Source organism: Haliotis cracherodii, unplaced genomic scaffold (assembly GCF_022045235.1).
Source record: "Haliotis cracherodii isolate W230 unplaced genomic scaffold, xgHalCrac1.p SCAF_2, whole genome shotgun sequence".
NCBI classification, from domain to species: domain Eukaryota; kingdom Metazoa; phylum Mollusca; class Gastropoda; order Lepetellida; family Haliotidae; genus Haliotis; species Haliotis cracherodii.
In genome coordinates this window covers 17,204,945-17,229,732 of record NW_027266275.1, presented here as the reverse complement: position 1 = coordinate 17,229,732, position 24,788 = coordinate 17,204,945, and the positions used below count along the sequence as shown (strand labels likewise).

The following is a 24,788-nucleotide window of genomic DNA, read 5'->3' as shown; positions in this document are numbered from 1 at the left end:
AGTCTCACCGCAAACAGCTAGGTCCAGCTGCGAGTTTTCACGAACTGGGACTCCTACGATAATTTGATATAAAGTATTTCTGCCTGGTCTCAGTAAAGTAAAGAGAGAAAAGAATGTAATTAAACAACAATAACTATTTATAGTCCATCACTGAAATATCTTCATCCTCCTGTTCTAAAGAAAAGGGACATGTGAAGATCCGGGTTAGAATAGGTCTTCAGCAACCCGTGCTTGCCAGAGACCATATAATATTATTATTATATGGTCTCTGGTGCTTGCCGTAAAAGGCGACTATGTTTGTCGATCTCGTTAGATCGGATGGTCAGGCTCGCTGACTTGGTTGATGCATGTCATCGATCTCAATTATGGCAATTATGCTCATTAAGTCACTCACTGGATTGTCTGGTCCAGACTCGATTATTTTACAGACCGCCGTCGTAAAGCTGGAATATTGCAGAGTGCGGCGTTATAAACCAAAAAACAAAACAAAAAACAACTGAAGAAATATGTTTACTAAAATTGGCTTCCGTATCCTTACTTTTCGGAAGAAAATGTGTGTTTTGTTTATACTCACGAGATCTATATGTTACTTGCGTTTACATTTACACCTCGAAAGAGTTTGCAATGGGTTTTTTTTTCACCTTGTCCAAAGAATTTGCTTTCATTTATAAGCCATGCATTGTATTTCAAAATTCGAATACGTTGTTAAATTTTAATAAACAGCGAGAGTCATTTATTGACATGACGTGTAGTTGAACTTGAAATAGTTTGTCCAGGTATTAAGATTAAGGGGCTCCAAACATTGTTTCAGAACTGCCCTGTACGGAGAATACACATACAGTCACGTGAGATTTCATGCGCATTATTGATTTCCGGTTATCGCAGGAAGTTGAATCAGGGATGCCTCTGCCGCTTCAGCAGGGAATTTTTCAGGTTAAAACACAATATTTAGCTTAGGTTTTGTTGTGAAATTTTGAAAACTTAATTCAGAGAAACTTCCTCTACTACTTAGTTGATGTACTTGACGATCTGAACCTCTGACGATACCTATTCGAGAGCGGTGTTCGTCATCATGGCGGAAAGCATGTTGGAACAGTAGACTGTGTCGACTGCCTCGTGAAGAAGGGATTTTCATTTCCTGATTAATCATACTCAGCGTTGTCATTATCTCAACATGTTTACAATTTGTATGAAAGTACGTTTACTGATATGTCAGATGTCCTTGATATTGTCTGCAGGCTTTTATTTGAGTGAGTTGCCATGTTTTCATATGTGGAGTCTGCTGTCAAGTTGAGTTTCACTTTTACTCAGAATGCAGACTGTCTAGCTTGCTCGTGGAGTTATGTTATCAACATTTATTTCACGCTTGGGATGATATTGACTTCTTATGATAGCACCTAATATAAGTTATTATGTTTTGATATTATGTTTCATTGTTCAAATGGACAATCGGCCTTATATTGAAGATACCAGTACTATATTACCATGATTACTAGATGGTAATGGGATAGTTAATTAAAGCTAAAATTCACAATGTTATTTCTTACAATTGAGGATTTATATTTTACGTATGTAGCTTTTCAGACTTTTAGCATATTCACAAAATATTAGCTCCACTATGCATGCTCAGCCTGTAGATGTCAACTTCCTGTGTACATGCCCTGTGTCCCCAATAAAACATCATATTTACTTCCTAATTTGGATGATCAGTATGCTTAAGAAGTAATTAGTATTGAATATCATGTTTTGGCTGTGAAACTCTTTACTCTGATTACTACTAAACACTATAAAGTTGCCACAATTGCTTGCTTGGTAACACATGGAACCAGAATTAATTATTTCTCTAAGAAATATGTATTTCTTTTGTCATTATTACCAGGATTGTCAACTGTGCTCACTATTTTATATGAGTGTAGTTGTAGAAACTAATAAATATATCATGATACGAGTAATTGATCCTTATGACTTACAGTGACTATTTGAGGGTACTGTTTTATGGTCTTCTTTATGTCAGCACTCAGTATTAAGTCGGCTACTTAACAGGGGTTATGTCAAGGACCCATTTACTTTCTTGTAAATTCCTAAATGACTGAGGCCAATTTGATGTCATGTGTATAGCAAGTTTGATTCTAGTGCTTCAAACACCACTAACTTGCCCATGTTATTTGCATACTCAAATTTGTTTATGTTGAGCAATCTAGCCACAAACATGTGATGACCCTTTTTACACAGAGACAATGTGTCAGTTGGATACATTGCACTTTCATTAAGTCTAGAATGGATACATTGATTCCAGGCGATAAAGCCTGGTCTCTGTTTAAGCTGTCGAACATTGTTCAAGTACTGAACATGCTGAAGTACCGGAGGACTTTTTGAAAAAACAATCCAAATGATAAAGGGGGATTTAGTTACTTGAACAATAAAGTGAATGTTAAGAATTAATAGAAAAGAATTAGGTTGTTTTGTATGTATGGATGTATTATCTCTTATGTTGCGTTTGTCTCGCTACTGTGGTTCCTTTGCTGAGTTTATCACTGTCACGTAGTCTGTCTAGGAAATGTATTCTTGTATTTGACCATGTTAATATTTGTATCGTAGCTTTATAGGGTGAACAATATAAAATTCTATCACATCACTATGATTTTTACTGATCAATGATCATGACATAACTGACATGATGATGAATGTTAGAGTTTTAACATGTTATTTGAAATGTTTATTATTATAAGATGTTAACAGCTTGATAACATTAGTTGTCGATCAGAAGGTTATAACATAGTTACTGTCATGATGGTTTTTGCCAAGCTAACACATTATTGTGGTACCATTGTAATACTATATCATGCTATATCATGTGAAAATTAGAAAATGGGTCAGTCATTAGTATGTTTTGTTACCATGGTTTCACATATATAAGAAAATTGGATGTGTCAGGACATACACTTACCAGCATGATCAAAAGGGCTGGTATTTTAGAAGTTAAGGAATTATTATGGTTGATCACTGGTTTGAAACTGTGGTATAAACTAAAAAATAATAATGTGATAGTTTATATTATCATGATTATGATTTTCTTTGTGCATGTCGTGTATGTGCGTACCTAGTTATGAGCAGCTGTGATAGCTGTGTGCTAATGTGTTGTGTGTTTGTAGCAGCCTGCAGTGGAGCCCATGCAGGTGGACGCTGCACCAGAGGAGAATGATAATGTTGAGGAGGAACAACATTACACTGTGGACAACCCCTCCGTGGTGAGTGACAGGAAGTTGGATAAGCATATGGCCTCACATTGTTTTTATTTTTTTGTTAACAGATTTCCTACCTGTAGGGATTCCAGGTTAGAACTGGTCTCCAGGAATCTTGGTGACCTCATTGATTGCATGTCAATGTACCCAGAACATGCGGATGGTTGCTCATAATATCAATCACTGGATTGTCTGGTCCATTATTTACAGGCTGCCATAAAATAGCTGGAATATTGTTGAGTGCAGCGTTAAACAAAATAAATGGCTCAGGCAAATTATCATTCCTAGCAAACTTGATTCAAGTTGTTAATCATTGTCCATACACCACTTTGTATCATGTGTATACTGGCTATAATGCTGATCTCACTGTTATTAGTGTTAATCATGTCAGTTATTACCCTGATATGCATAGAGACAAAGTGGCGGGTCCATGCAGGGTGCTAGCTGCAACATTTAGCATGTCTAGACCTATACTGATAGGTAATACACAGCTACAGAGCACAATACCATTCTCAAAGTACCTCTAACATGTCTAACTTGTGTCTTACATATCTTTCTCAGGATTTAGAACAATATGCCTCCCAGTACTCTGGGCTGGCCAAACTCAACAGGCTGATGTTCATATCGGACCACTGTCCGTCACTCAAAGTAGAAGCTCTACGTATGGCTCTCACCTATGTGATGACGACCTACAATACAAACCTGTATCAAGTTGTACATAGGAAGCTGCAAGAAGCTGTGTCCACGTAAGCATTTTATTGATTTCCGCAAGAACTGCATCGTAACAAGTGACAAACTTTGCATTATTTAGTAAACATTTATTGCTTGAGTATTTTAGCCTTACAAGTTTACACTTGTAAATGACACAGTTTGAAAACACAGATAACATAATACTACTAGTAATATCTATATTTAATGAATCATACTTAGTAATGTATATATCATGTAACCAAATTGACTACTATGTATAATGAGTAGTTTGAAATTCTTGAACAGCGGATTATCATAATTATGTTGATGTTTAACCCTGAGTGTGTGACTGAAAGTTGTTGAAGATAGAATGTGTTAGAAGTTCACCAGGACACAAATTAAGTGGTAACCGGTGTTCGATATGAAGTCCTAGGGTTCTTCTGATTTGCCTCTGTAGTTCAAATCCAGGGATCCCCCTTAATCTTTAACTTTCAACATAAGGGATCAGTCGCCTTGACTTTCATACTTAATTCTGAGCACTGGTTAGTAAGAAGACATCCAGTGATGCAATGATCTAAATGAATGGGTGTCTTAGGTCCTTGAAGTCTATCTTTAACTTTGGGTATTTGAATCTTGGGATCCCTTAAATCTGAAACTCTTGACTTTTATCTATGACAAGTACCCCTTGACGTTTATGCTCATTTGCAAACACTGGTGAAGTTTTGAGAAATAGAACAGTTTAATACATTATCAGTGTTAATAATTTTGTTTCCTTCCATTGTCTGAAAATAAAATCCATGGATTCAAAGACAGATCAAAACTGTTTTATGCGACTCACAAATGTGCATCTAGTATGCGCAAAATATACTGTACTGGGCGATGCACAATTTTCATTGCAACTACAGCATTATGCATATCAAATCCGTGTGTCTGTTATTTCATCCATTAAGCATGACCACTGTCCACGATTCATTACAGACTCTAAAATAATTATCTAAATGTACTGTACAGTACAGCATGTCATTACTTTACAGGACCCTCATATTTCCTGCAAGGGCCCTTAAAAAGAAATATTGAGGTACCCGGATCCCTTCTTTTGTAAGACGAGGTAAAACCCTGTCATGCTCATGGTCTAGAAAGATGTACAGTACAGCATGTCATTACTTTACAGGACCCTCATATTTCCTGCAAGGACCCTTAAAAAGAAATATTGAGGTACCCAGACCCCTTCTTTTGTAAGACGAGGTAAAACCCTGTCATGCTCACGGTTCAGAAATATGTTTTATGTGGTGTTACAGGTCATCTACTCTACCTGATGCTGTGGCGGGAGCTGTGCACAATGTGCCGGCGCTAGACACTCAGTGGATCGAAACTACGGCGAAGAAGGCTGCCCTCAAGCTGGAGAAACTGGACACAGACTTGAAGAACTACAAAAGTAATTCTATCAAGGAAAGTATACGGTATGTATTGTTTTTGATGGAGTTATTTTCTGAATAAATTGGGTTGATTGGTTGATCAGAAAGTTTACCTGACACGACCTCTTCTGGAAGTGTCCTCTGCTCAGATCTTCACACAGAGAGGTGTCATTTTGGAGTAAAACATTTGAGTTTAATAAGATTGCTTGCTCAGTAACAAACTCCAATGTTTTGTGTGCATCTGTACCTATCAAAGTGAATTACAAATTTGCATATATAGTTTCAATTTAAAATTGTTATTAATTTTTTGTTGTTATTGCAAAACTATTCAGTAACAATTTGGAAATGCTGTGTATTTAGCATGGTTAGCAGACTTTGACAATATTATGTTGTTTCAGGCGGGGCCACGATGACCTTGGAGATCACTATCTAGACTGTGGTGACTTAAGCAATGCATTGAAGTGCTATTCAAGGGCAAGGGACTACTGTACAAATCCAAAACATGTTGTAAACATGTGTTTAAATGTTATAAAGGTAATACTTTCAGATTTGATAGTCTTTCAAAAATATTTGTCATTTGGTGGTCCTTATTGAGATGGTGAAGTTGGAGAAAGTGGTATGGCATTGGAAGAATAAACATCTCTTCCTGTGTAAATAAATAAAGTTTTTTATCAGATACATTTACAATTTAAGCCCTTGAATATTAGTTTTAATAAAAATATTGAGCATAAATAATCATTCTTCTGATTATTTTAGATAATCAGTAAAGTCAAAGGGCTTTGCATCTAGGTTATGATGAACAGGTGAATTATGTAAGTACAACTGGGTCTCGAAAAATCTACTTGTCTGCTGGTATTGACGAGTGGCAGCATGTGTAGGGCGAGAAACAAACGCTTGTCCTAACAGGCAAGTACATATACTCAACAACAAAAGTTCCTGTGACACCAATATTTTAGTGTATTTTTCAAACGAGTTAAGTTTAGTTTTCAATATTGTAGTACATGTATGGAATCAAGTCACAAAAATGTAACTGCTCCAGAAAAGCATGCATTCCATGCAAAAGTTGACTTTTATGCAAAAACATGCGTTAGCTGGATTCCACATGCATTGTTTAGCATCGTATTGACAACAACCACTCAGAAAAACAACAAAATCACGCAATAACTCAACATTACGAAATGCCACGCCTGTCCATAAATGAGTGTCTGCGAGCCATTGGTATGCTTGAAGCAGGATCGAGTCAACGTGATGTTGCAAGACAATTTAACGTTCACAGAAACACCATTTGGTGTTTATGTCAACGTTGGCAACAGACGAATGTAGTCAGAGACCATCCTCGGAGTGGCAGGCCACGCGTAACCAATAATCAACAAGACAACTGGATTCGAACAACACACCTACGAAATCGATTCCAGCCAGCAACAGTGACTGCTAGAAGCATCCCTCGCCTTCGACGAATATCTTCACAAACTGTACGTCGCCGCCTCAGATGTGCAGGGATTGTCGCCAGAAGACCTGCCAGATATCCCATTTTGACAGGAAACCACCGTCAAGCACGTCCACAGTGGTGCAGACAGCGTCTACGCTGGAGGGCCTTGCAGTGGGGACAAGTTCAGTTCACTGACGAGTCTCGTTTTCACCTCAGCCACAGCGATTGACGGATTCGAGTGTACCGACGTCGAGGTGAACGTTAAGTTAATCATTGTGTCATGGAAGAAGATCGGTTCGGGGGCGGCAGCTTAATTGGTATTGGGTGGGATTACAGCAAGACAGAGGACCCGTTTGATAGTGGTAGAGGGAAATCTCAATGGACAGCGCTACCATGACGAGATCATCGGCCCTGTTGTTCTACCGTTTTTGCGTCAACATGGCCCAGGCATTACCTTTCAACATGACAATGCCCTGCCTCATATTGCTCAACTTGTTCAGGATTCTTTTCAACAAAACAACGTGAATGTCATCCCCTGGCCGGCTCGCTCCCCTGATCTCTCACCAATAGAACACGTGGGATGAGCCAGATATGGACATATATCCCACAGGACACTCTGTGACGCCTGGTCCATTCCATGAGACGAAGATGTGTTGCTTGCATCGCAGCCAGAGGTGGACACACATGCTATTGATTTGTAAATTGACATTTTGGCATGTTTGTTTTTTATGAAATCACGCATTTTCTGAAGTCAGTATGGCAAATTAAACCATTTGAACACTTACAGGAGTCTTTTATCTGATGCAAACCGAAATTGTTTCAGATTTGGTAAAAAACATGACTTTGCATTAAATCTTATTAAATGTCACAGGAACTTTTGTTTTTCAGTATACTTCAGTCATATCAATTTATCTCTAATCAAATTGAATAAAATACTGAATATCCTATCTCACACTGTGCATTTCTCATTCTTCTTTCGATCCTAAGTGGGAACATGCCAAAACAACATGAACAAAGGTTTCCAACTTCTGAAAAAACAACCCACACAAACGCAACTAGCATCACCATGGCCTCCTCCCAACAATCTGGGTCATGCACGCTTTCATGCCAGTCAACCTACACATGCTGAACACATGATTTCCCCAGCCAACTAGTTCTCTTTTTAAGCGCCTCTGTGTGGTGACATGCATCTCACAAGAGAATCCATTTGGTTTATCTCTTTTTCCAATTTTCCCTCTTTGAAGACTTCAAGACTTCTTCCTCTTTGGTTGTTTTTTTTTCAACATGGATGAACAGGCCATGCATCTTCCTGCGTGTCTAACTTGTAGACAGGTTTTTCCCCTTCAGACCCCCATGATGACGTTCGGACTGCCGCAGTCGCTCATGGTTCTCAGTGTGTTGACTTACTCGATGAATATTTGAACATTTATCTTCACAAGTGTCTGTGTAGAGAACAAGACCTGCTTTCTAAATCTGCTGAAAAATCGAAAATAACAAAGAAAACAACCCAGATTACCGTCCTCAGCCAAGTTACTATCCCTCTCTTCACTGTGAATTTTCCTCTTTTCATCGGCATGGAGACAAACCTCATCATTCGGCCACTACCAGCAGATGCCCTTCTCAAAAGGCCACATATGTCACTCTTCCTCCAATGCCCCGCTCAGGTTCCCCATCTCAACCTTCAGTGCAAATCCGCCTATCGTGACTGTACCCGATCCTCCAGAGACACTACAGTCTTCCACACAGATACTTCCTTCCTCATGGAATCCTAATGATTTAACCTCCATCCCGACGCAGCAACCTCAGTCTCTTACAAGCCGTGAGGTCAATGTTCTACGGATACAGTAATGTCTGTTCCGCTTCTCTGCGGCCTATGACATCGACAGTCGTACCTTCTGTGGATCCATTGCCCTGCTTCTTCCTAAGGCAGTTTTGACACTGCAGATCTGGCAATGGTCTTGATTTGGATTGAGGATAAACTCCAGCTTCCCAATAGTACTTTGACCGAAGATACTTTATCATCTTTTGTTGTCATCCCTGCAACTTCACCACATATTACGCTCCCTCTCAGACTAGTAGACAGATGTAGCTACAAATCTGGATAAATTCTTTGGGTCCTTTTGCCGTCTACTTGATTGATTAATCTCCTCGCTTTGTGTTGGCGAGTGCCTATTGACTTCTGCTCCTGAAATGAACAGTGACATAACGATTTTGGCTCCTAAACGTCTGTTGTCCTGCTCTACGGTGGACGATACAGATTTAGTGCACCTGAACACTACTATTCGCCGAACTCTACCCTTAGTCTCCACTATTCTCGGCTCCTACCTCGGGATCATGCATCTTCTTCTGAAGATGAGACTAGTACTAGAATCTGTACTTTACAAAGAAAGTGTTATCCCAAATACAACATTTATTACATTCTCTAAATGACATTGTGTATTCATGACTTTGTCCTTTGTTTCTTTTATGGTAATAAGAAAAATGGATTTGTTGAAAATTACTATTTGATGTCTGTTATTTTTGGTGAATGTGTAGTTTCTGTTCTGCTTGTAGGTTAGTGTGTACCTTCAGAACTGGTCTCACGTCCAGAGTTACGTGAACAAAGCAGAAGCGACACCCGAAGCCACAGAGGTAATTATGTGCACAGCTGTTCTACTGGTTCAATACTACTTATCTACAATTGATTTTTTCCTTTGCTCATTGGTTTAGAGATTTCTTGTACTCATTCATAAAAGTTAATGTCATTTGGTAGAAATAAGCTGTGATAAGGATAGTTGAAAAAAATTGTAATGATGTTATTTATGGTAAATAATTTTTTTGAGGAAAACTGAGGTAGTCAGGGTAGTCTAGTGATTAAATCTTTCTTGTTCAAGTCTAATTGTTCAAATAACAATATGAGTGTTTTCAAGGTTCTTGTTCTTGCCGTTATAGTATTGACCTTTTCATTCTGTAATGATTGTGACATTTGTTTTCAGCATGTAAAAGATGGGCAATTCATCCAGACAAAGTTAAGATGTGCAGCAGGATTGGCAGATCTCGCTACTAAAAAATACAAATCAGCAGCCAAATATTTTCTTCAAGCTAGCTTTGATCACTGTGATTTTCCAGAGGTAGGGAGTTAATTCTTACATGAACAATTTGATAAAAAGCAATTGTCCATTATTCATGTTAATAAGACCAGACCAATTTTTTGTCTTGTATTACGGATTCTACAGACCAAATTGGTTGCATGGGGGGAAAAATAAGACTATGTCAATAGATAAAATGCTTGTGGTACAGATTTATGGGGCCAAATGTTTAAATGGAGGAGGAAAAACGCAACCTTGAAAGTGTTAAATAATCCACACTTGTGACGTAACTACTCAGAAATCAATTTCTGCTACTCCAAGAAGCAAAACTTCCTGAAGCCAAAAATCAGACCCAGCAGGGCATGTGGCCATGGCATTTGATGACATATAACCATCTGCGTCAGAAAGCTTCTTTTCAGTTTTTCCTTATTTAGAAAGCTTTTCTAGTTTGGTTTGTGACACTTGTGCTGAAGCCCATTTTCACAACAGTACGAGAAATAGTAACAATAACAAACCTTAAACAACAAATAACAAGTGATTCGACTGGCAGAGACGCAGCAGTGATCCAATGACATATACACTATTATCGCAAGTGAAACTTTTGAAAGAGTTGCTTCCCTTCCTTTGATAAATCAATTGATATTTTAGTGTTGTCAGTTGATTATTAAAAAAAGCAACATCATTTATCATTATTTTCCTTTTTGAGATCAGGAAATAGTCAGTTTGGCAGATCTGTATTACAAGAAAAGAGACCCGTGAAGATCCGGGGTAGAATAGATCTTCAGCAACCCATGCTTGCCGTTAAAGGCGACTATGCTTGTCGTAAGAAGCAACTAACTGGATCCGTTGGTTGATGCATGTCATCGTATCCCAATTGCGTGGATCAATGCTCATGGTGTCAATCACTGGACTGTCTGGTCCAGATTTGATTATTTACAGACCGCTGTCATATAGCTGGAATATTGCTGAGTGCAGCGTTAAACAACAAACAAAACTGTTATGCAATAAAAAAAATTGGTCTGGCGTAATTAAAAATATGAGATGCCATAAATGATTAGAAAGTAATGTTAATTGTTGTAATGAAGTCCCATAATACTGTGTTGTTTCAGCTTTTGTCCGCCGGCAATGTAGCAACGTATGGTGCCCTATGTGCCCTAGCTTCATTTGACAGACAAGAGTTACAGAGAAACGTCCTTTCTAGCAGGTGTGTAGATGTTATTGTTGGTTACTTTTCTTAACATATGTTATTTTAACCCTAAACTCCCTTATCAGCCTTACTGCCCCTTGGGCTGATGTGGGGGTCTTGATAACTGAAGGGCGTCATATGACTGAGTGGATGTATGCTGAGTAGAAGGTAAAGAACACCTGATTCTTTCATATTGCTATGGTTAATCAGTCATGGCATGACAAGGTAGCTATAGTAATATGAAAGATGTTTGTTCGTTAGTTTGAGTAGTATATTTCAACCAAGAGGGCATGATATAACTGAGGTGTGTGATACGGCTGAGGTGATGTGATGTGATGTGGATGGGAATGTGATGCAGCTGTGGTGATGTGATGTGGATGGGAATGTGATGCAGCTGTGGGGATGTGATGCAGCTGTGGGGATGTGATGTGGATGGGAATGTGATGCAGCTGTGGGGATGTGATATGGATGGGAATGTGATGCAGCTGTGGGGATGTGATATGGATTGGAATGTGATGCAGCTGTGGGGATGTGATATGGATTGGAATGTGATGCAGCTGCGGGGATGTGATATGGATGGGAATGTGATGCAGCTGTGGGGATGTGATATGGATTGGAATGTGATGATGCTGTGGGGATGTGATATGGATGGGGATGTAATGCAGCTGCGGGGATGTGATATGGATGGGAATGTAATGCAGCTGTGGGGTTGGGATGTGATACAGCTGAGTGGGCATGATACGGTTGAGGGTATGTGGTACTGTGTTGAATATAGCAGATGGGAGGGGATACGACTTGAGGGGCAGGATACAGTTGAGGGTACTTGGTCCTGTGTGTGAAATATAGCAGATAGGAGGGGATACGACCTAGGGGGCAGGATGCAGTTGAAGGTACATGGATGGTACTGTGTGTTGAATACCGCAGATGGGAGGGGATATGACTTAGGGGGGCATGATACAGTTTTATTACCCACGTGGTGAAGATACAGGTGGTAAGATACTAAATCCGTACGTTACGTGTGTCGTACAAGGTTGACTTCGTTTTATTTTTTTTGATTGGATAGCCGTCTCACACATAGACTACTTTTTTCATTCATAAAAAATAGCGAGACGTCTTCCATTTTGCAACTACAAGGCAACTACCGAATGAAATCTCATGAGTGCCAGTGATATTTACAAACACTTCAACACAACACACCAAACAAGATAGTCACACGCATCAAATTCGGTTTGCATTCTACATTAGTTATGCATAGAGCTTCTACAGACATGATATAATCGAGCCACATCCATTTGCAATGTATGACTACCGATCAATAGATCGAGGGTCCCCATAGGCGTGACGCACCCGACCACTTTCGCAACTTTCAATTTGTTTTAACGTGAAAGGATAAGCGTGGTGAAATGAAGTCAGTTTAAACTATCTGGACAGATATCTAGACTTACTTGTGATGATCCGGTAATGCCATCAGTGTCCTCTTCGAAGCGTATTTTGTGGCACTGTTTCGGGAGTTGTTTTGTTCACGACTACACGACCAGATCACTTACAGTGAACGTTTCCGATGCAAATCATTCCTTAACTCTGTAGAAGTGTGCCTGATTTCCGATTATGTGGCTCAAAATATCCCAAATATTGATCGAAACAATAACATTCCCCATCTCTAGCGTAAAATGCTGTGAGTAGATCATGGTTGTCTTTTCTTATTCCGGTGGTGACCTTGCCTTTCGTTCGAAGCTGTTACTGACATGCAAAGCAGACTTGAGTTTGTTGATTTTCATGTCTTCAGTATAGGGTGGTACAGTTTACATGAATGTCTTTGGCGAACACTCTGATTTCCCTCTTCCAAAATGGTACAGACTTGATATAAATTCAGCTGATAGATCAAAGAAACCGAAGCATTTTGATTGCAAACTCAAACTCGCTCACTCAGATCATATATAGTCCATTTGTTTCGTAAAAATGGTATCTAATGAGAATGAGTGTAGTATTCTCTATGAGGGTACTTGGTACTGCGTGTGGAATATAGCAGACGGGAGGGGATACTACTTAGGGGGCAGGATACAGTTGAAGGTACATGGTACTGTGTGTTGAATACAGCAGATGGGAAGGGATACAAAATAGGGGGCAAACAGTTGAAGGTACATGGTACTGTGTGTTGAATACAGCAGACGGGAAGGGATACTACTTAGGGGGCAGGATACAGTTGAAGGTACATGGTACTGTGTGTTGAATACAGCAGATGGGAAGGGATACAAAATAGGGGGCAAACAGTTGAAGGTACATGGTACTGTGTGTTGAATACAGCAGACGGGAGGGGATACTACTTAGGGGGCAGGATACAGTTGAAGGTACATGGTACTGTGTGTTGAATACAGCAGATGGGAAGGGATACAAAATAGGGGGCAAACAGTTGAAGGTACATGGTACTGTGTGTTGAATACAGCAGACGGGAGGGGAAACTACTTAGGGGGCAGGATACAGTTGAAGGTACATGGTACTGTGTGTTGAATACAGCAGATGGGAAGGGATACAAAATAGGGGGCAAACAGTTGAAGGTACATGGTACTGTGTGTTGAATACAGCAGATGGGAGGGGATACGACTTAGGGGGCAAACAGTTGAAGGTACATGGTACTGTGTGTTGAATACAGCAGATGGGAAGGGATACAACTTAGGGGGCAAACAGTTGAAGGTACATGGTACTGTGTGTTGAATACAGCAGATGGGAGGGGATACGACTTAGAGGCCAGGATACAGTTGAAGGTACATGGTACTGTGTGTTGAATACAGCAGATGGGAGGGGATACAAAATAGGGGGCAAACAGTTGAAGGTACATGGTACTGTGTGTTGAATACAGCAGATGGGAGGGGATACGACTTAGGGGGTAGGATACAATTGAGGAGATTGTATACAGCTGAGGATGTGTGATATGACTGATGGAATGTGATACAACCTTCCATTGTGTTTCTTGCTGTAGACACTGATAACCACATTATCAGTGGTTTCAATAAGGGAGCTTACCAAATCGAAAGTGCTTCATGGGCACACAATCGAAACTAAACATAATTGTAGTGAATATGTACAATGTCCAAAGGAACTGTATAAGGCTGAAAAAAAGTCTTGAGTTCTCAGGCACCGCCGCATCATCACACAGTCCACTGCACATTTTGATTTTGTTTCCATTTTCACAAAAAAACAACCTTAAAAATTCAGCGTCTCGAACAGTTGCTTCCCTTTACAAACACACTGCTTTACTGCGCATCTGGTGTTATGGTCATGGTGGCAATATATTTTGGAGTCTGTGTACTTGTTTTGCCGTTTTCAAATTTGGTCAATGAAAACATGAAATTTAAGATAAACAGTAGCTCGATAATTTACAATTTCAATGTTATTTGTGTACAGTATGCCAGACAAGGTTTCATATGGAGAGATTAAGATTATGCATGTATTTGTCTCATGATATAAGCCAGAAATAGCAATCAGCTGTTCACACATTTTCTCCCTGATCTATGGGTGATTTAGTCTTATCAATACTTGGCCAATGTCACAGCTGAAAAGAAATTTCAATAGTGATTGGAAGATCGAAGACTTTGTATCTCAAGCGACAAATGTTGAGTGGTGTGATTTGCCCATCAGTTCACATATGTTTTTGTCGAATTTAATGTAAACAAAATTGAATGAAATCTTGGATAAAGGTAATCTAATGGATCACTTCAGTCCAAATACACAATGAACCCTTTTATAGCCAGATAGTGTAATAACAGGGCAGACTTGTGTCCTGTACGGATTGGTTGACATGCTGTTTCCGTTGTTGTGTGTCTCAATAAGATAATGGAAGTTTTGTAACTTTTTATTTGGATTGAAGTTTACAAATGTGTAGAAACTAAAGCAGAACTTGCTTCTACAAACATCAGAAAAGTAGGTTGTGGGCTCATTATTATTCATGAGTTTTATGGAACAACTTCCCTGAAAAGATGTAGTCATGGGTCAAAGTCTTGTTTCGTGTCCGAATTCCGTTTGAGTTTGGACATAATTTTCTTGTTCATATTGTTACAAATTTTAGCTGAATCATCGGTAGATGTTAGAGAATATGTGTGCAACTGTTTGTTATTTTTGGCCTAGTTTACGAGACAAATCCACGGTTATCTTAATCTCTGCATTAAAACCCATGCCTTTCAGAACGGAAATGGGGATCTTTTATATCAAATTTCTTAAAACAGCATTTTGATATTATTACATATATTTTGTGATTTTTTTGTTTTTGACCTGTGTTTGATTACAATGTGGCTGACTGAAATGTTGTCTTCCAGTTCTTTCAAACAGTTCTTGGAGCTGGAACCACAGCTGCGGGATATTATACACAAATTTTATGAATCCAAGTACGCCTCCTGTTTAAAGTTGCTGGATGAAATCAAGGTCAGTACATGTCTCAACTACATCCATAATTTTAATTCTTAGCTAAACATTCCCCTATAAGGGATTGTTGATGTGCTTGCTCAAAACTCAGCTCCGCTGCCGCCACAATTTGTTTTCTCAACCATGCCTGATATTCTTCCTTTTCCTGGAGACTCTTTCTAACAAATGATTGATTGACATTGAAGGTCAAGGCCACTGAGATGAACAAGAAATCACAATATTTATGAATGGAATTTGATTAAACTTAGTACATGTAGTATAGATTATCTGTAAGACAGGGTTTCAGTCGCATGAACTTCGAATAAGGTCAAGATCAGTAAAGGTTAAATTATGTAATCATTGCTTTGCCAGTTAAAAACTCATAGAATTTCATATCCGACTGCTATCTAAGTGGTTTTCGTTAATTGCTAATGTTCAAATTTCACAAACCTTCAGATTAATTTATGAAATATTTAAGCATTTCTAATCAGTTATGATACTCTCAATAATCACTTGATACTTATCAAATATCATGGTTGTTTGCAAAAAGTACTTTTCTCTTGTGATTGCATGATATTGAAGGCCAGGGTCAGTTATGTATGATGGGAGTGAAAAAAGCTTGTATGAAAGATAACTTATTTATGATTGGAATTTGATGAAACTAAGTGTACATGATCTCTTAGGTGGGATCTCCACCTTTTGGTGACAATATGAGGTCAAGGTCAAATTATGAAACAGTTCAAATTTTCAATTAATTAATGAAAACTTAACTCAACACCTGTAATATGTCATTGTGTCATGTTAAGGACACTTTGAATGTCATTGGCTCATGATATGAGGGGGCATGGTTGGACCAGTCGTCTAATGTGCCGCAATTGGCTGTGCAGAGGTGCATCCAATGGGCAAGCCCAAAACCTATGATTGTGGGTTCAAATGCCTCAATTATGTTTCTAGGTTTTTCAACACCCGTGCTCATGGGTTTCACCAAAGTGGTGAGACATGCATCACTTTGAGCTTTCCTAGCACATTGAGCTAACACTCCATAATATAACTGGAATACTTTCAAAGCAGCCTTAAAACCAATTCACTCATAAAATAACTTGTAAATATGTTACTTGTCAATGTTACATGTGATTGAATGATGTTGAAGGTTAAGATCACTCTGTGTAAGATTGGAGTATGGAATGTTTGGGCCCTCAATACCTTAACATTTATTATTGGAATTTGACAGAACGTAATCATTGTTTATATGCATGATTTCTCAGCAGTTCATGGCTGAGATTGAAAGTTGGTGTTTTTAGGGTAGCTAGACGGATAGGATTTTCTGTTTCAACGCTGTACTGCTTTAGGAACGTTTAATCAAACCTGAAATGATGTTATCGAACCAAAAGGCTTATGACTGGGGATAGAACTTAATGTTTCAAAGTTGCACTCTATTGGGCATGTGAGTGGTCAACTGTCCGCTGATGTAAAGTCGGTAGATTTCTTCATACGTTTCTGATGGAAATGGTTTGGGTCATTCAGGAAAAGATGGAGCTGGAGGTGCACCTGTATTTGTATTTGATGTAAACACCTTTCCAGTTACAATTTGGTTTATTGATTGGTTTAAATACATGCAAATCAATGCATGTTAACATGGTTAACTAGGGCTGTTACAAGCCCAAATTTACTCCCCTGGTACCCACCCCCCTATTTCCCGACCCTACCTGGGTACCCACTGTAGGTCTCAAGAGATGTCTCAAAATGTCTGATTAAGAAACATTTTAGCATAGCCCTGACAAAACGTATTTAGATACATGTATTAAACAATCTGGTCATTCATACACTGAAGTTGAATTAAGTTACATCTTTATTCAACCATATGAAAAATCAGAAGGAATGGGTGCATAGTCAGAAAGAAATGCGAACATTAGTGACTTCTAGTGTAACCATATAGTTCTGGATAATTTTTGTCATTAAACAATATATCACGTGACTAACCACAGGTCCGGGTAGTCCTGTGGGTACCTGGGTACCCAAGTTACCCATCCCAGCCCTAATGTTAACATGGTTAAGACTTACCTTTTGTAGAAGGTGTAGAATGAGTAGCAGTTCTTGAAATGGGTTTGGTGTATAGGAATAAATGTTAACTGCATTTTTGTGTAATTAGGCAGGACCTGTTTTGGATTGCTTCACAGAATTGACACCCCTAAATAAACTGGGAAATTATCCACTCTGAAATGCACTATTTCTTTTGCCATATGCACACTTAGGTGTGTACCACCAGAATATTTCTATACGTAAAACTGCATGACAACATGGTAAGACCAGTTTATAGCTTAACGCTGCACTCATGGCAACATATTCAGGTAACAAACATATTTAAAGCGAAATGTTTTTTTTATTGATCTCTTTCTTTAAAAAAATCTGAAGATCAAGAATTAAAATAATATGGTGACAAATCATTGTGGCATTTTTTTCTTCTTAAGTCGGAAATCTCCTAATCACCTTAATTTTTCCTTACAGGATAACTTGTTGTTAGACATGTACCTGGCCCAGCATGTAACAACACTGTACACACAAATAAGGAACAGAGCTCTGTGCCAAGTAAGTTGCTGCTGCACTGCCATTTACCCTCCTAGCCATTTCTGGGTGGTTAAAGCATTCGCTTATCACACCAACATGACCAAAGGCCTAGTTTCATTCCCCAATGTCTGAAGCCCATTTGTTGCTGTATTATCTTTAAAAGGAATGAAAAGCCATACTCCCTCACTTGGGACCCGTGAAGATTCGGGGTAGAATAGATCTTCAGCAACCCATGCTTGCCGTAAAAGGCGACTATGCTTGTCGTAAAAGGCGACTAATGGGATCTGGTGGTCAGGCTTGTTGGCTTGGTTGATGCATGTCATCGATGCTCATGACATCAATGACCGGATTTTCTGGTCCAGACTTGATTATTTACAGACCACCGTCATATAGCTGGAAAACTGCTGAGTGCGGCATTAAACAACAACAACAAACAACAAAAACTTCCTCACTTGGCTATTTCATCCTTCTGTTGGATCTTACAACACAGAGATTCAGGAGTAGTTTTACCAAATGCCTTCTGTAGTGGGTATTCCAGGGCAGAATAGGCCTTCATTAAGCCAAGTTTGTTATAAAAGATGACTTAATGAGAACATAACATGTGTTGCTTACATGCCATTGTACCCTGATGATGATGTTGTTACTCATGCAATTGATCTCTGGTTTGCCTGGCCCTTGATTCTTCATACTGTTATAATATTGCTAACTGCCTTGTAAAACAATTTTCTTTGATAAAAGCCAGCTAGTTGGTAGTCCCAATAGCTGAGTTTATTACAGGAGAAGTTTCAGGAATGCTATCTTTTAAAGGGGAAATCCTACTAGCCTAGAGGATAGTGTTAACATCAAACAAACTTGCATGAGATCATCAGGCATGACCAACTCTCCGCTATCCATCTGTTAATTACATTGATTCACTCCCTCACCCGTGTGTCTTCTGTTACGAGTTACCATGGTTACAGCTGAAAGATTGCTGCAACTGCCCATGAATTAAGAATCGTGAAAGACGATAGCTGTTACCATCTACATTAATCATTTCAAGGTTCTATTATTGATAGAGAACTTTCTTTTCTTACGTGTAGTACTTCAGTCCTTACCTGTCTGCGGACATGAAGAAAATGGCTGAAGCTTTCAATACGACCGTCCCTGCCTTGGAGGATGAGCTGATGCAACTGATTTTAGATGGGCAGATCAACGCTCGCATAGACTCTCACAATAAGGTACTTTAGATTTATTTCATCACAAGGTGTGGCACTATGACTGTCGTAAGTCCATATTCAGTGATTTGCGTCAATTACAATTACTGTGTGAAAAAGTCTTCTGAAAGCTGTTGCTGTAGTTTCTTGCAGCTGTCTGTGTATAATTGATACCAGTGTGTGTGTGTTACTGTATTTGTGTTAGGCTTCAAAAAAATTAGAAATATTTCTCAGGCAATGACTTTTGGAAATATAGTGTGGGTGGGTGGTGTGGGTGTGTTTTTTTTACTTGTTCAAACCAGTGTTTAACCAAATAAACAGTTGTGTACCATCAACCCGGGAAAGGGCCTCCCTACATAAACAAGCATGCAAACTGCTATTGCCACCATGATCATATCACGAGATGTGCTGTAAAGAAAAGTGTAGGGGGAAGTAACTGCGGGCCATATTGGATCGCATTGTTTTTAAGTATGAGGATTTTTTTTATATCGAAATAAAAAACGAAATGTCTGGAAGACTTTATGATAATGTGGCCGGTGCCAGAGAACCAAGACTTTTATTTTTTTTAGCCTTAGTATTAGTGGAATGCACCAGTCATTATTGTGTTATGTTAAAAGTCATGAAAGTGTCAGTATCAGATACAGTCCTAAGTCAAGTTTAAGTTCACTATTTTATTTTCCCTGGTATAAACAATCTTTGAACTGAACTTTAGTGGAGTACATAACTATGTTGTGTGTCAATACTGTCCTTGACCCTTCCAGATCTTGTATGCCCAAGATGTAGACCAGAGAGCCACAACCTTCCAGAAGGCGATAACAATGGGGAAAGAGTACCAAAGACGGACAAAGGTCAGTTGAATTCGCTTACATATTTTGCCTGTTCATTTAATGCAACGATTCGCTGTGCAGAGTTGCGTCACTTGGGCACACCAGAAACCTATGATTGTTGGTTCGAATCCCGGTTCGCCCCGATTATGTTTCAAGGTTTGTCAGCACCATACCCGTGCTCGTGGGTTTCACCGAAGTGGTAAACGTCTGAGACCTGCATCACTTCGGGCTCTCCTCCCACATTAAGCTGACACGCTGTGATATGACTGGAATAATGTTGAAAGCGGCGTTAAACCCATATCGCTCACTCACTCATTTAATGCAAAGTATTTATGTTCAATAATGATAAAAGAGATGGAAAATATATGACAAAACATTCAACTTGATTTATTTTTTTCCAGGCCTTGATACTTCGATCTGCAGTGTTAAAAAATCAGATTCATGTCAAGGTGAGACAGATTCCCTGTTGTTGATTTTCTGTTGTGTTGTTGTGGAAGAGATAGCTTTTGCTGTAAACATTTTGTTTTCTCAATCCTGCCTGTATCATTGAACGTAACAGCTATAAGCTGGCTATGTACATACCTTTGAACCTTATTGCTTCATGTAGTTTTGTTAGTTTCTGTTGGCATTTTCCATAGTGTGATGAACTGTCACACAGTTCAGCTTTTTAGGTTTTGTGAAGATTGAGATGCTTAGATAGCTAAGATGATAGTCTGGTATGCCTTAGTATCTCTTTGTACATGTTGTATCATGCCATTGCGTAGTTCAAAGCCTCTGTAGCCATATACCATATTTATCGTCTGTAACTGTTTTACGATATCTTCATCATTTTGGCCTTGACTGAACAGGGTGCCATTGCATAAAGCGATCTTAGCACAAAAGTGATCGGAACTCTCATACCGAAACATAGACTTACGACAGTCGTAGTGCTAAGGTTGTTTTGTACAACAGCTTCCAGAACTTATGATACGAAAATATTAATATTTATAGCTTAAGAAATATAACCAATGAAATGTCAGGCATGAAATACCCACAAGTAAGCATTTGTTCCTTGTACCGATGCAGATGTGGTGCAAAAATGTTCCCAATTGTCATGCTGGTATCTGCTGATATGGGTTTGAATCCAAGGTCCTTGGTTTGTCAGAATGATCAATGTCATACAACTGCTCACGGATTCCATCAAAGTGGTTAATGTCCACAATTTGCATTAGTAAGCAGTTTTCTCTCATATTTAAGTGACACTCCATGATACAACATAGTCCTAACATGGATACAATTCTTGTTGTCCTCTGTTACGACATGACAGCAATAATGCTGAAGTTAGTGTAAACCATTCTCACTTATTCTTATTAGAAGTAATATTACCCCCAACATGCCCAAGATTAGAATAATCGTGTGTAATAACTTTCCGATATTTGCATGTGTTATTTAGTCACAGTGCTTCATTGTTGAGAATAACACGGAATGACGTCCTCCATAGTTCATGACATCACAAATTTCTTTCATTATGTCATCTGAACAATAGAGTGAAGTTTCCCTGCTGGGTTGACATTTCATATGGGTTATTTTTCAGTTTCTCTGATAAAAAGTCAATAAGTAAAAATAACCTGTTTGAACACAGAATTACAGATTATCTGAATGAATGTTGTAAGTCCCTCACCAAAGGATCAGAATTAACACCATTCATTCACTTGGTCAAGATGAACCTCGTAGTTTATTGGTTATTCTCTAATTCTCCTTACTCTCTCATATTTGTGCAGTTGTCAACAGTTGTTTGTAATATCAACACCACTCTGTTGATTACTTTCTCAAGAATATATTATGTAATTTCAAGTCAATGTATTTATGCTTAAAACATTTTCTGATATGTTTTCTGTTTTCTGCTATATTGTACATGGTTTGAATGTGCACAAATTAATTCTGTTGACTTATTTTAAGGGATGAAAATGATTCCTCCCTTCTATTGTTCAGAGTCCACCTCGGGACGGGGGTACAGGAGGTGAGATGTCCATCGCACCAGGCAATGCTTCATCAGCAAGGAACTGAGGCAGGATTTAAACTTTGAAGAACTCGTAATTGTTCTGTTTTGTCCCAGCATTCTGCTGGACATGTGGCAGATTTGATCCACCACGAGTTGTCATCATCACCAGCAGCAGTAGCAGTAGCATCTGCTGCCTGCTGCATCTCTTGCGTGCACAGCGGCGTACCATAACGCAGCTCTGCTTGGTCATAAACTGTGATACCCAGTGAAACACTGTACTTTGGACCTCTACCAGACACAGTCATAGACAGATTCTGTGGGAGTGGTACAGAATCGCAGAAATGTTCACAGCGTTTCGTTGTGGATTACTTACATACCTTATAAATATATATGCAAAGCTGATGATACTGAATGATGGATGTCAAAGTGCTCAAGACTAAGAACTTTGAACTAGTGCTACTTACAATATCATGTAGAGGACTTCTTCAGTTCCTCACTATCCAAGACTTATCGTAATTGGTTTGACTTACATCTGCAATAGATATCTTATGATGTTATTTTGGAAGAACTGTATGTACCCACGTATCTGATATGGTATCTGATAAAGCAACGAGGTTTTTCCAAATGCTATTGTTGGCTTGATTGTTACGTTTTGCCAGTTGTTACTGTCATGCCAAACCCAGTTATCTCCCCTTGCTGTGCCATGTATCCCACCAGGGACTAATGTATTTGTGTGATATACAGTTTGACAAATAACTTTACAAATCATTAAAAAATAGCATGGGATATGGTTCACATAAATTCCAATTCATTCGTGTTGATTTACAAGTACATGTAATGGCAAACCTGTCCCCAAAATGTACTAGTATATGATATTGCATTGGTCCTTAATCTGTTTAAAGTATTCAAGAGATGTGTGAATATCCTCTGTAATAGAGAAAACATTCCTTTGTGACAGAAACACGTAGTTTGGAAACTAGATTATTTCATTCTCAGCTTATCAATCACTAAAACTGACATAGTTTAAAAGCTATTTGCCAAAATTATTTTCATAACGTGATTGTCATTTTGGACTAGTTCTTTTTGTTTTGTGTTAGATGCTGTTTAACATGTTAAATAAATGTTGATAGCATTGAAGCTGCAAAATCATTTTCAGTAGACAAATATGAAATAATTCATTATTTTGCCTTCAAGATTTCTAAATTCAACATATCAATGACGTAGTATATTTGCTGGATTAACTCAGAGATGATAGTCAGATTTGATTTCAAAATAACCAACTGAATTTTGGAGGTTTGAGTGTGAAGTATCCAGAATACAGGTATTTGTAGACTCAAGCAGAACTGGTAAAATTGATCCTAATTTGAATTTGAACGACAGTTGAGCTACCAACTTGCAGATGGAACAGCTTGTGTATATACTGTGAGTTAACGAAAGTTTTCAGCAATATTGTTCTGTGTACAAGTTTATCTTCAAGCCATATTGTCTACACTCCGCTTCATATGAAATAATATAGTAACACTACATTTATGAATATAGCTCACCAGATTGTCATTGTGACTCTAAACAAGGAATGGGAAGACTGTTTTCTGCTTATGGATAATGTATATTTTAATGGATTTCTTACAAATTTGAGCAATTGTGCCTGGCACAGAATGGTCGAGGGGTTTGAACCATTGTTATTCTTTGTACCAGTATATATAAATACATCATGTACTTGATCAGTGTGTATTATTTTTAATACGGTAACTATGGTAACAGTGCTTCAAACTCCTCAGCATAATGGTACATAAAATGGTTCTTGTTTATTGTATTTTGAGAGTTCAAGAGTCACAGGTTTTCTTGATTTCAGTATGTGTATTGTCCAGTTACTATGATTGAACATTCAGGTTTTTAATGCAAGTTATATCAAAATAAAGCCGAAATTGACCTGTTAGGAATGGCTGTCAATACTCATATTACTCTGTATACTGTTTAAATTGTTGCCATATTTGTTGCATTTGTAAATTTTCCTCCAGTTCCTGAATTGACAATACTACTGTGGCTCTTATATGGTAATAGGTCTTTTACTGAAATATTTTATCATTCTTGTGTTAATGTGAATGATACTATTCACCACCAAATCTTTCACTAGAAATCTCATTGTATTTAAGTAAAGAGTGACCTTGATGTACATGATGAAAATGTTAATTTGAAGATCATGTTTTGATATGAAATGTAGCTGTGGGAAATACACAGTGGATGCACAGCGAGTTCTTTGTTATTATTGCTCTGTAGCTGTTCGGGGAGGCTGGGTAGCCTAGTGGTTAAAGCATTCGCTCGTCCCGCCGAAAACCCGGTTTCGATTCCCGACATGGGTATAATGTGTGAAGCCAATTTCTGGTGTCCCCAGCCGTGATATTGCTGGAATATTGCTAAAAGCGGCGTAAAACCATACTCACTCACCCACTCACTCACTCACTCACTGTAGCTGCTCCAGAGGGGATTAGGATTCAGTGGCTGAATAGGTCCCATGCATCCCCCACTTGGGGTAAGACTAATGAGGATTGGATTGTCATAGAGTGGCCCAGTCGTCTAAGGCGCCGCAAATAGCTGTGCAGAGTTGCGTCCCTTGGGCACGCCAGAAACCTATGATTGTGGGTTCGAATCCCGGTTTGCCCCAATTATGTTTCTAGGTTTGTCAGCACCATACCCATGCTCGTGGGTTTCATCGAAGTGGTAAACGTCTTAGATCTGCAGCACTTCAGGCTTTCCTCCCACATTAAGCTGACACGCCGTGATATAACTGGAATAATCA

At 38.7% G+C, this 24,788-nt stretch overlaps 1 protein-coding gene across 3 annotated transcripts; it reads left to right on the top strand.

Annotated features, from left to right (window-relative positions):
* The first annotated feature begins 880 nt into the window (after window positions 1-880).
* Window positions 881-24,232, top strand: LOC139469902 (COP9 signalosome complex subunit 1-like). 3 transcript variants are annotated; one of them, XM_071252245.1, is made up of 14 exons: window positions 881-933; window positions 3,153-3,248; window positions 3,804-3,988; window positions 5,231-5,392; window positions 5,746-5,881; window positions 9,330-9,407; window positions 9,752-9,886; window positions 10,954-11,048; window positions 15,341-15,446; window positions 17,931-18,011; window positions 19,070-19,207; window positions 19,945-20,031; window positions 20,412-20,459; window positions 21,982-24,232. In XM_071252245.1, the coding sequence occupies exons 1-14, from the start codon at window positions 901-903 to the stop codon at window positions 22,054-22,056; spliced, it is 1,455 nt and encodes a 484-aa protein (XP_071108346.1). In that variant the 5' UTR covers window positions 881-900; the 3' UTR covers window positions 22,057-24,232. The 3 variants fall into 3 exon arrangements, with proteins under 3 accessions (XP_071108346.1, XP_071108348.1, XP_071108347.1); XM_071252247.1 differs by having other exon boundaries at window positions 21,949-22,032; XM_071252246.1 differs by having other exon boundaries at window positions 887-933; window positions 3,156-3,248.
* Window positions 24,233-24,788: the final 556 nt, after the last annotated feature.